The sequence below is a fragment of the Empidonax traillii genome, unplaced genomic scaffold (genome assembly GCF_003031625.1).
Source record: "Empidonax traillii isolate 1590-97213 ecotype Southwest subspecies unplaced genomic scaffold, ASM303162v1 scaffold347:size1123457, whole genome shotgun sequence".
NCBI lineage: Eukaryota > Metazoa > Chordata > Aves > Passeriformes > Tyrannidae > Empidonax > Empidonax traillii.
The window spans coordinates 932,299-944,693 of NW_020955540.1; the positions used below are offsets into that span (position 1 = coordinate 932,299).

At 38.8% G+C, this 12,395-nt stretch overlaps 1 protein-coding gene across 1 annotated transcript in view; it reads left to right on the plus strand.

Annotated features, from left to right (window-relative positions):
- SASS6 (SAS-6 centriolar assembly protein) overlaps positions 1 to 11,924 on the plus strand; it is a 13,930-nt gene extending 2,006 nt beyond the window's left edge. The window contains exons 2-17 of the mRNA XM_027892354.1: positions 321 to 381; positions 2,021 to 2,100; positions 3,095 to 3,199; positions 4,154 to 4,325; positions 5,114 to 5,191; positions 6,182 to 6,301; positions 6,390 to 6,581; positions 6,814 to 7,008; positions 7,365 to 7,454; positions 7,545 to 7,724; positions 8,295 to 8,376; positions 8,791 to 8,900; positions 9,724 to 9,846; positions 10,140 to 10,228; positions 10,528 to 10,619; positions 10,713 to 11,924. Coding sequence (XP_027748155.1) covers positions 321 to 381; positions 2,021 to 2,100; positions 3,095 to 3,199; positions 4,154 to 4,325; positions 5,114 to 5,191; positions 6,182 to 6,301; positions 6,390 to 6,581; positions 6,814 to 7,008; positions 7,365 to 7,454; positions 7,545 to 7,724; positions 8,295 to 8,376; positions 8,791 to 8,900; positions 9,724 to 9,846; positions 10,140 to 10,228; positions 10,528 to 10,619; positions 10,713 to 10,798 — 1,855 coding nt within the window. The 3' untranslated portion in view covers positions 10,799 to 11,924. The remainder of the gene's footprint in view (positions 1 to 320; positions 382 to 2,020; positions 2,101 to 3,094; positions 3,200 to 4,153; positions 4,326 to 5,113; positions 5,192 to 6,181; positions 6,302 to 6,389; positions 6,582 to 6,813; positions 7,009 to 7,364; positions 7,455 to 7,544; positions 7,725 to 8,294; positions 8,377 to 8,790; positions 8,901 to 9,723; positions 9,847 to 10,139; positions 10,229 to 10,527; positions 10,620 to 10,712) is intronic.
- The last annotated feature ends 471 nt before the right edge of the window (positions 11,925 to 12,395 follow it).

Sequence of the window (12,395 nt, forward strand, 5' to 3'; positions counted from 1 at the left end):
GTGACTGTCAGAAGTTTCAGCAATCGTTAATGAATTTCAACAGGTTTTTCCAAAGGTTATGCTTTCTGGACAGATTTTCAAAACTTCTCATTGCTGTTGGTGGATAACAAGCAAGCAGCAAAAAAAACATCAGTGACCGAGGAGTTGCAGTGATAACTGAAGCTGTTACATCTTAGTAGTAGTCATCTTTGGGAACTTTCTTAATGTTTTTGTTGAAGTTTTTGTTTTTGAAATGTCATTGCTTCCTATAATGCAGCTGTGAATATGTTGTTTCAAGAATGTTTTCTTGATTTGCTTTTTTTTTTTTTTTTTGTATGCAGGAGATTAAATGTTCGAGTGAATATTGAGCTGCTGTCAATTTCTAGTCCTGTTCATAGAAAGGTTGGTAGATGAGTCATATCTATGTCATTCATTAGGTATTACCTGAATTCCATTTTATTAAAGGATAAATAGGCAAAGGAAATAGCAATTTAGCATTTTTCATTTGACCTTATTTTATTTTTTATATAATTTATTGAGTAATTTAGTTGGTTTGGGATGGTGTGGTTTCGGTTTTTTTTTCCTCCTAGCCTTTTTATCCCCCTCTTTTAGTTTGATTGTACATGGGTCTTAGTATGGGTTAGAGATTCAGAACAGTACCTGAGACTAAAGGTAATTAGTCTGAGGTACTAAATTGGCAGTAAAAAAAACCCCTCATCTTCTATCTTAAGGAAAGTAGCAATGAGATTACAACATCTCCAATAGTAATCTCTTTTGTTATATGTCTGAATTGTCTCTTAAACTGTACGTGCACTCAGCTTGATGTCAAGATTGATCATGAGTTGGTTATAGTGTTATTGAGTAAAGATTTGTTTGTAAAGGATTACAGCATTTCTTGGTAAGATTCTCCTGATGGTGGCAGTGATGATAGTAATTCTGTGAAGTAACACTGTGGAGAAGCAGTTCAGTTAGGAATTGTGTTCCATGCTGCAGGCTGAGTCAGGAGGAACATGGAAGTGCAGTTGGGTACATCAGTGAGCAGTTAGTCTGAAAAGACAAGTGCTTCATCAGCTCATGGGACATCAGACTGAGCAGGTGCTTTTATCCCACCCATCAGTCTGCCCCATGTGCTCAGGGTGGTGTTAGTGTCAGTGTGAACTGTCTGCTTGTGTCAGTCCCTGAGTTGGTTTGTGCATCTCCAGCTGAGAGTTTTGGTGGTGTCACTGGCACCTGAATTACTGAAATGTGTTTCAGTTCTGTGCCTGTACCTGTGCTGTGGGCACATTTCATTATGTTGGAAGAGCTGTCAGGTTTCTACTTTTTTACCTCTGTCAGGGAATACAATATTCTTCAGGTATGAGCCTTGTTACAGGGGACAGGTGGCTGTGTCTGATGTACCAGGTGTTTTGCATAACCCCTTCCTTGTAGTGCAAGATTCAATGCTTTCAGAGAAGGCAGTTTTTCCAAAACACTGTGTAGGCCTCCAGTGAACAAATGAGCATCAGTTTAAAGGCTAAGCAGCACAGTGCTGCTGTTTTCTTTATTAGATTACTGGACTTCAGCTCTATCCATTCTATATTTGCTTCACATTCCAGCATATAAACTCTTCAGAGGTGGTTTCTTAAACTTTTAGAAGCAGTATGCTCTGAAAAATTTCCAGTTATGGGAATGATGTGCTTGTGACCCATTACAGGGGACTGCTAGTACTACACTCTGTTTCATGATAAGAGGAAAAATAGCAAATAGTTTTCTTTCCAGAAAAGCATGAATACACACGGAATTTTGAAACCTTTGCTGTTCAGAGTTGAAGGTTTTTACTTGGTTTATTTTTGGGAAAAACAGTTTTCCTTGTTTTCCCACTGTAATATTTGAAGTTATGTTTAATGTTTTACACATTCTAAATTAGTTGCCACAATTCTATCGTATTTTTGGTTAAACATTGGAAACATTCAATACTGTTTGCAATATTGGTTTAAAATATTTAAACACTTCTGGGTGGTTAATAATATTTTAAATCATATTTAAATGTCCATCTTTTCAGGACTTAGCTGTTCGATTGACTGATGATACTGATCCTTTTTTCCTTTATAACCTTGTCATATCTGAGGAAGATTTTCAAAGGTAAGTGAAATTATAATGTTTTCTCTGTAGAATGTTTCTAAATGGCAAAAACGAATGGGGGAATATTTTTAGCTTGGAATGATCTGTGTTAGAACTTAGGTTTTTACATTTTTCCTTGTGGAGTTTGTCAGTGTTTTGGCAGCATGGCTCTCTTTGAGCAGTTGGTGAAACAGCCAAGTGCAGGAGAGGGATCGGCTCAGGGTTACGCAGATGGATGTGGGATCCTGATGTAAAGTTCCCTGCGTGGATACAGTGCCGCAGTTCATGTTGCTGATTGCATCTTGTGTTTGTAACTACTTCTTATAGACTGTTCTGTGCCTGTGAACTACTTCAGGAAATAAGTCTGCCTGGACATAGATTCACTGACCATACACTGCATACTAGTTGTACTGTCGGGTCTCATTTACTTGCTCAGAATTTGATCATTGATCATCAGATTTGGGCATCAAGCATGAACAGTTCAGATTTCTGCTTTCTTTGGGTTTGTTCGTGTGGTTTTGTTTTTATTTTGGGGTTTTTTTGGGTTGATCATCGATTTTGTTTGTTTGTTTTGTTTTTCTTGGGGGGGGGAGTGTTTTGGTGTGTTTTTAAAAAGAGAGGTGTGGTCAGCATGCAGACCAAGAGGCAAAATTCAAATAGTGTTTGCAAAGCAGAGGTGCAGAAGTGTTTTGTTACACAGAGGTACAACTTTGTGCATTCGCTGATGGAGTTTCTTTCTCTGACTTTATTGTGTCTGTGGTGAAGGGGAGCAGTCAAATAGCCAAGCAGGCAGATAGTCTTAGTGATGGGGGAGTGTCCCCTCACTGTCCTGTGCCTCTTCCACGTGCCCTGTCCAACAACCTCCGTGCTGTGAGGAAGATGCCTACTCAAAGGAGCATGTTTAATGACATTATCAGAATTTGTTTTTTCTACTAGTGTGAACAAAATATTTTATAGGAAATAAATTTCTCTTCTATATATTGTTAATATTTTTATTCCAAATCTATTTATATAGTTTGAAGTCCCAGCAAGGTCTCTTGGTAGACTTCTCTGCTTTCCCACAAAAATTTATAGATCTGCTTCAGCAATGCATTCAGGAACAGAACAAAGACACCCCAAGGTATGTCATAAGCATGTTACATGTTACTCTGTGTGTGTGTGTTGAGTTCTTAAAACACCTGTCAGTCCCTCAGATAGAGAAGAATCAGTAGAACAAGGATAGTTTAACGTGCTCCTGACACACCCAGATTTGAGTCAGTGGTTCTAACAGACAAAACCCAGCTCTCAGGAGGACTGAGTGGTGGAATTGGTGTCTAGTAACAGTCTCTGCGTCTGAGTTGAAACTGGCAAGCTTCACAAGCTGGCAGATGTGCAAGAATGCAGCACTGTTGGGTTTGGGTTTGTTCTGTTTTGGTTTTTTATTTTTTAATAATTTAATGCTAGAGAGCTGATCTGAAATTGGTGGAGCAAGGTGTAAATCATCCAGCTTCCCAGGAAAAGGCAAGGTTATAGGACATTCTGACAAGGATTTATTTTCTTCCCTTTCAGTATTCAGGTATTAAAATGTGAAGGGGGAGACCTGAGATCCAGTCTTCCTTTTAGTGGCCTTTTGATATGTTATTTCTGTTTGTGTGGGTACCAAGGAAAGCCCCGGGCCCAACTCCACTCCAGGCAGTCAGGCCATTTCCTGACTGTGTCCTGTGGGCTGTGGATTTTACTAGTTTGTTGGATACCGAAAAGTCAGGAGTCTGTTTTCCTTTTGAATTTGGTTACAAAGGCCCTACTTGGTTTTGCGCTCCCAAGTCCAAAATGGGCTGCTGAAAATTTTACAAATAAATAAACTCATTAGTTTTGTACATTCCTTATTATAGGGTGCGAGTATTTTAGTTGATATTTTTTTGTAATATTAACTGCAACATAGGGATTGAATTGTATAATTCTTTCTCAAACAAAAACGGGACAGCCTTTTATTGCACATAAACAAATGCATTTTATTTGGAAATAGCTTGTAGGATCTAAAAGTAGTTTCAGAAAAAAATATGCTTAACATTTGATTATTTTGGTTTTTCCCTAGGTTTTTACTGCAATTAGTTTCTTCAGCATCTGCTCTAGATCACACACCTGTCGCTTTAAATGTTGTGGAGACCAACCCTTTTAAACATCTTACCCATCTTTCTCTAAAATTCCTACCAGGAACTGATTCAGAAATAAAGAAATTTTTAGCCAACTGTTTGAAATGCCTTAAGGTAAAATGAAGGTTTGTCATAACTGCAACTAGGCCCTGATGCTGTGTGTACTTAAGCGTTTTTTTCAGTCTGAATGCTTCAGAAGTATGAACCACATTGGTTTATTTTCCCTTTTAGCCCATACGTGTCATTGCATGCAGCCGCTTGGGTGCATGTTGTGAGAACTAAACTGTTACTGTCACTCTGGCAGTGAAAATCTGAGCTGTGTATTCAGCCAAGCCCTGTCACTGGAACATGAAGTGAGGTATTCTCTGCATGCAGCTCTTGGATGCCTCTGCAGGCCTCAGTGTCTCAGCCTGTGCTGATGGACAGAGCAGCTGCAGCAGTAGCTCCCTGCAGCCTTGCCCTCCTGGCTCTGCAGTTGGGTGTAGGAAAGCGTGGTCTCCATGTAATTACATGGAGAGCCTTGATGGACTGCAAGGGGCTAGGAGCTATAAATAGCAAATGAAAACTGGAATGTTGATGCAGTTGGTAGCATGCTAGTTTGATTTCATGGGCAATTATAGGTCTCGTGACACATCTTTGTAAACAAGTCTTCATGCTAAGATACTATTATAAAAAATCGGTATGAATTTAATTCAGAGTTTCTGCATTGTGGGCTAATGCCATTCTTTTACATTTATTAATTATATTTTATCTCATATGATGCTTATTTAATAAGAGGATTTTTGTTCCACAAATACAGTGGGTATATGGTTTCTTAGGCAGCCAATGCTGATTAAGTGGAAACTAAACACTACTTGTATTTTGGGAGCTGAGGATTTGATGTGATGTCAATTTGTACATAGGACGACAAATTGATGCTGGAAGAAAAACTTAGAAGAACTGAGGAGGATCTTACCAGGCAGCTGAGCTACACTCAACAGGTAACGTAAATGTTTAGCTTTTATAGGGTGCACTTTTTTGATCTGTGGAAAATGTGTGTTTCTGTAGGCTGGGTAATTAGCCACTACCTAGCCAAGATAATTGACTTGGGAGTGAGTGAAAAGAAGAAAACAGTCTCCGTAGCTTTCCTAAGAATGAGTCAAGCCTGCAACTGAAGGATTAAATTTAGTTCTTGCAGTACCAAACCAGGGGTTTACTTTATTTTGTACAGAGGTCTGTCTGTGTATACACACACAGATTTAACACTAAACACATGGTAGTCTGAAGAGAAATGATAAATATACTTTTACATATTCAGTGGATGGTTGGAAATCCTTTCATTTGGAAAAATTGTGAAACCACGGTAAAAAAAGTGGAAGTCTTGGACTTCCAAGTTACTTGACTCCTTTTTACTTTTTGTAGTCAGCACAGTAATTACTTCACCTTTGGGTTACAAGAGGATGATTTGGGTGAAGTTCTACAGTTATCAAGGTGACTTCTTTGACTGTCATGAAACAGAATAATTCCATTAAAACTCCTGTTATGGAGCTTTTTTGGAGCGGAATATTTGTTTACAATTTCAGTTTGAGTTACTAGAATGAGTTTGCTGAATTGAAATGCAGAATTATAGATCAAGAAGAGGAAAAGATGCTGCTGAAGAGTTTGTTTTTTTTTTTTTTCTCCACACTAGAGTGCTCTGTGTTAGAAGGGTAGGGAACATCAGTAGGCTGGTTTTTCACTCTTAGGTAGTGATTGGAAGAAAGTATAATTGGAAATTAAATTGCTTTATTCACAGTGTCAGAAAGGTGTTCTTCAGGTTCTCAGTGCCTTACTTTTCCTAGTTACAGAATAAACAGATATTTTGGCATCTGATGCTGAAATTTAGACTTCTCTTAATAATTCCTTTTAGTAAGTAATAGTAAAGAATTATTCAGTATTGACTGAAATGCTTAAATTTTTAAAAGTCTACACACTTTGTCAAACCTAAACAGAGCTTGTCAGAGAAGAGCCGAGAACTGGACAAACTGAAAAGTGAATGGACATCATACACCACAGCTCTAACCAACAAACACTCCCAGGAGCTGACAAATGAAAAGGAAAGAGCTCTCCAGGTACGATGAGGGAAAAGAATTAACAATATTTTTACATGTGAATAGTCAGAATAATTGAATAGCTGCTTAATTTCTTTGCTTCCCACAGGCACAAACTCAGTACCAACAACAGCATGAACAGCAGAAAAAGGAATTGGAAACTTTGCATCAGAAGAGTATCCAGCAGCTGCAGAACAGACTCTCAGAACTCGAGGTCATCAATAAGGACCTAACAGAGAGAAGATACAAAGGAGACTCTACAGTCAGAGAACTGAAGGCAAAACTTTCTGGAATAGAAGATGTAAGGCTTCTTACTTTCTAAACCCAAACTTACTGGTGTTAGAGCATTAACACTGCCTTCCTGGGCACGTAATAGAAAATACAGCATACTAAGTTTGTTCATTTCCTCTTCATTCTGTATTATGCTTATTATTTAGATATATCTGTTTAAATTACTGTTAATTTAAAATACTAATAATTACTATTAAGGTTTTCCTAAAAAATAACAATTGAATTCCTTGGCAATGCTCTAGGATTGTCAGAGAGCGAAGCAGGAGGTGCTGTCGCTGCGTCGGGAGAACACGACTCTGGATGCTGAATGCCACGAGAAAGAGAAACTCATTAATCAGCTCCAGACACGGGTGGCTGTTCTGGAACAGGAGATCAAAGACAAGGATCAGCTGGTTACTAGAACAAAAGAAGTGTTAGATGCAACACAAGAGCAAAAGGTTCTTCAAGCTTCAAAATAATTTTCTCTAAACTCTCTAGAACCTTCTTAATTGCAGTTTCCATAGAGTAGCAACGGACCATTTTTTGAATATGGCAAGTCAGCTTTCAGATGTAGTTAAGGTTCTAAATTATGGCATCAAAAGTATACTGCATTCAGGTTTAATACTGTGGTACTGGAGTATAGTTAGTGGTATTTTTTTGGAAGAAAAAAAGAATTGAGATGCTGTGAAATCTGACTGAAAAGCAGTGACTGATTTCTTGTAAGGATAGCTCTTAAAGAATAATGGAGGTTCTACTTGAAATCATAAGTGATGTCTTTCACAGTGTTATTATATTTTGTAATATTCTTTTAAAGGTGATTCTGGAAGAGAGTACAGAGGAAAAACAGAGGCATATTGAAAAACTAGAGACAACAATTAAGTCGCTGTCAGCTGAACTCCTTAAGGTTTGTTCAACCATGACACTTTCCTTGTGAAACATCTTCCTTATTTTTAGGTATTTATTTTGATAATGTCTTGGGGTTTTTTTTTAATAGGCTAATGAAATTATCAAGAAGTTACAAGGAGATTTGAAAACTTTATTGAGTAAATTAAAATTGAAAAACACAGTAACAATTCAGCAGGAAAAATTATTGGGAGAAAAAGAAGAGAGACTTCAAAAAGAGCAGAGGGAATTGCAGGAGATGGGACAATCCCTTCGAATGAAAGAGCAGGAGGTACTGTGATAGCTTAACCTTCTGTTTTATAAATGCTGTTGTATGTGCTGTGTTGGGTTTTGCATGTTTGAACTTACTTAAGGTCTTACCTCTTTCTGTGGAATAGAATATACTGATATGTTGATTTCCATATGTGTAATAAATGTGGGATCAACTTTCAGTTTTTTTTTTAATGTTAAACTGATTTGTAAGATCCACTCATATGGAAGAAAACTAAATTGTATTAAGAGTACAAAGCAATATAATGGATGAATCAGCATCCTTTAGAAGACACATTCATGTCAGGTTGGTGAAGAAAGCAAGAGCAGGAACAGAGTGAACCTTTTTCTTCCATTAAGTGTGTTCCCCCGTTTAGAGTCCTTGCATTATTTAATAATAGAAAAATAAAGGTCAGAAAGGATTCTGGCTGTAATCTTGCTGAAACCCTGGCTTACTTTAAAAGAATTACCATATTGCTTTTGTATAAAACTTCTTTAATTTTAGAACAACTTCATGGATGCTTTTTTTTGTTATTGTTTGCAGTTAGTAGTAGCTCCTGATGGTCTTATAATTATTATGGGACTATTACAGGTTTGCAAGCTACAAGAACAGCTAGAAAGTACAATACAAAAACTAGAGGAAAGTAAGCAGCTACTGAAAACCAATGAAAATGGTAGGTTTATACAGTGTCCTTTCTCCTTCTGTAAAAATGACATAGTGATCGTGCTGCTACTGAAAATTAATGGAAGCAGCTATATTGGGGCTTTTGTGAAGAGCTGCAATTGCTGTCATGCTCCAAAAACAACTTCTGGCTGTTGCTGGGAGTGCAACAGCCTAGAGCTGCAAGTAGAGAAGGCTTCCCTTGGAGCTGCTGCGTGGGGCTGTGGGGTGGAGTGCTCAGGCTTGGAGGGGTAGAGGAAACTTCTACAAATGGGCTTTTCCTGGGACCGGGACTCCCAGTGATGGATCAGCTTAAGGAGGAAAAATAGTCCATGGAGCTGTCGCTTTTTTTGAGGAAGGACTACTTGCCATTTCAAACAGCTTGTAGGAGGTAGGAGATGAATTTGAGCTTTTCTCCCCTCTGCAGTGATCAGCTGGCTGAACAGACAGCTCAGTGAAGTTCAGATGGCAAAGAGGCTGGACACTTCTGCCAGCACACACGGTGGTGGTAGGGCTGCCTCTTCACCTCATGGCATGGTGAGACAGAGCTATAAATCACAGGGTTGGGATGTTGTCATTAGTCCTGAAATGTGTGGCCCTTAAAAGCAAAAAAAAAAAAAAAAAAGTGTTTTCACCTTCTTTGGTCCTAAAGTTTGGGTGGGTGTGGTTTGTGGTTCTGTTTTGTTTCCTTTTTTTTTTTTTTTAACAACATAACACCCTGTTGGGTGGTAGTTGATGTCTTGAGCCTCATGGGTGAGAATTTTCTAAGCTCTCATTTACATAAAATACACAAACCAGCGCAGAATTAGCTTGGAAAAGATGAAATGCAAGGTGAAGGAAAAAAAAAAAAGAGGCATTTTTATGTTGTGATGTTAGATTACTAATTATCTTTGTATAGCATGAAAAACAAGTGTACTATTTGAATACTGTTACTAGTGATACTTAAAACCATGAAAATAAGGGGTAAGAAACATTACCTGCAGTCATTGTTAAATACCACAACTTCCTGGTTCTTCCCCTGAGTTGTGGCAGCAGAGATCTGTACCTTGTAATTGATGAGCTGCTTGTTCAGTGATGGAAGGGCACGTTCAGAGAGAGCTGCTACATTCCATATATTCATCACTTACAGGCTGTGTAGCTTTTCACTGGCTAAGAGTGCTCAACTCATCTGTCTTTTTAAAAGTTGCAAGTTTTCCTTAAGCACGTGAATCTTGGAGAAGCGATGTTTTTTTCCCATCAGGAAGACTCACGAGTGTTGGCTTTGAAATGTTGGTTGGGTAATTTTGGAATTTTGATTTTCTATAAACAATTACTTTAAGAATTGTTTCTCCTTTATGAATGTATTCTGTTTCTCTTACAGCCTGACAGACCATCCTTTCCCAGCTCAGGAATCAGTCATCCCATTTCTCCTCTGTATGCCTTCCAGAACTTCCTGGAACCAGCACACAGCAAAAACACCAGTTCCCCATGTCCAGTACCAAAGGCAGGCACTTTGACTTTGATTAAGAACGTGACAGCATAAAATACCAAAGCATAATGTTGTGACTATTTCTCAAAATACTGAAGCATTTGCTGTCTGTGCTCTCAGGCTCCCTGTCTTGGACATTATCACCCATGGCTAATGCTCGTCCTGAGGGTGCTTACTCTGCACAGCAGTGCTGTGGGAGCTGTAGGAACACTCATCCCTGGGAAATTGGCTCTCTGAATGCACTCACAGGTGGGGCCTGTCACGTCTGGAGAGGAGCTCTTTAACCTGCAGCTCTCTTGTCTCTGCAGGTTCAGTTTAACACACAGCTTCCTAAACTGAACCGATGTTCAGATGCTCAGACAGTGACTACAACCAGCCATCCAGCAAATAAGGAGAAGTAAGTGTCCTCTGCTGCATTTTTAGTACTTTTTATTATTATCTTTATATTTATTATTATAATTATATTCATTATACTGTATCTGTATAAAATATATAGTTCTTATAGATTAATATATATTATATATATAATATATACTGTTCTTAACCTACTCAGCAATTGTTTTACTTTAAATGGTAAATAAAGTTCTTAGTAGTTGCACTTCAATTGTTCTGAATGAGTCTGTAGCCACACTTTTTGCAATGCACTGATAGCAAACTGCATTTCCTTTCAATTTTAATTAGCCTTTTTATTTCTAGTGGTGATCATTTGGGGCTGGAATCCAAGTATCTCAAGAAAAAAGATGACAGCATTCCTTTACGAGGCCTTAGTCAGAACACGCTGAACTCGGGTATGTATGACATGGCGAACAAGACCTTATTTGAAATGTACCTGAAGGGCAGTAACAGATGTGGTTCTATGAAGTGTTTGTGCTGTTCCACAGAGTACCTGAGACCATACCTGCCAGCCAAAGCCCAGCCACTGCCCAAAGCTGCAGGAACACCAGCCTCGGCTTATTTTCCCGGATAACAGACAGGGTTCTGACAGCGAGAGGCGTCGTTTAACCATTTGGGGGAGTTTTGAATGTCCTGTAATAGTGTGTTAGTAGAGTATTGATGTGAACTGACATCATTTTTTATCAGGCAGTTTTCTCTGAGACAGGTATCTTGACTGACTGGGTGATGTTCCAGGGTACGTGAGCCTGAGAAGAGAAAGCTTTAAGCTGCTGTAGTGGGACCAACACTGACAGTAAGTTACTGCGGCTGTGCAGAATTTTCTCTTCATGTATTGTTGACCCTGTAATGGTCCTAAAACCCCACCAAAGTGCTGTTTTTTAGAACAGGTGAAATGTACATTCCCTGAACAAGAACGTATATCTATGAGTTTTTACATTCTTTCAGAGAAAGGAAGAGGCACATGGAAAGCACTGGAGAATTGGGGCTGTGCTGCCAGCTTTAGTAATGGTTAAGCTCATAAATGACCACAAGTGCCTCACTAATCCTCCCTTACATTTTAGTTTTAAACACTTAACTTTTGAACCAGATTATTTGAATTCCATACAAATCTAATTTTAAAGACGCTAAATTATTTCACTGAAGGTATAAAATTGTAACTAAAATTTCTCACTCTGGGTCCCCCTAACTTTTCTGTTAATCTCTCAGAATTACATTCCACAGGCCACCACGCATAAAACATTGCAAGGTGAAGTATCTGAATAGGTTAACTATTGACAAGTATAAAAACATCTAAAAGAAAGAGACTTTATTTTTACAAATCATACTTTACAGCTGTAAGACTGTACAGAAATTTAAGATACTCTATTCAGCTTGCTCTGCTGTCTGGGTTCAAGTGCCTAAATCATGTAACAACCCGTTTTGTGCCAGCTCTTATTTGGGGTCCCCTTATCGAAGCAGTAGGCATGTACTCCTAACAGGCACAGTACACTTAAAATGACTATTTACATACTTTTGTTACAGATATTCCATACCTTTTATCTTAGTTAATTAAGTGCAGCCTGAGGATTGTACATTTAAGTGGTTTGGTTTGCTGTGTGAAATGTGTACATTTGTTTATAAATCAGCACCATGTTTATGTATATTCACTGGCTTTGTCATGTGTAAGTTTCAATGGAAATATTAAATGTTTTTTATCAAAAGCTCTGATCAGTAATATTTTAAGAGTTCTAAACCAACATCTCCACTGTACCGAAATTCCCAGATGAGGCGAGTGGCAGAATACCACTATTTATTTCACCTTTGTTCTGCAGTTTTCTTCCTAGCTTATTCCTTCCCCACTCACTGTACAAATTCCCCCCGGCAGCCACCCTGTGCTCACAGTCCCATTTCCCAGTGTCAGGCGGTGTAAAATGACCGAACTTGCTATTTGTCTCCCCGTACAGATGAGCTGCAAATTACAGGGTTGCAGCTTTCCCATCTCCCAGGGCTCCTCAGAGCAGATACAAAACACAAGTATGGTGGGCCCTGCAGCCCAGGAAAGGGGGGCTGTGCAACTGACCTGTTTCTTGCAGCCTGGATCGGTCCTGTTGCCTTCCATCTCCCAGGGAACCAGGAGCCAGCTGCAGCCAGCCTGGCCTGGGACAGCAGGGACAATTCCAAGGCTGCTTTAT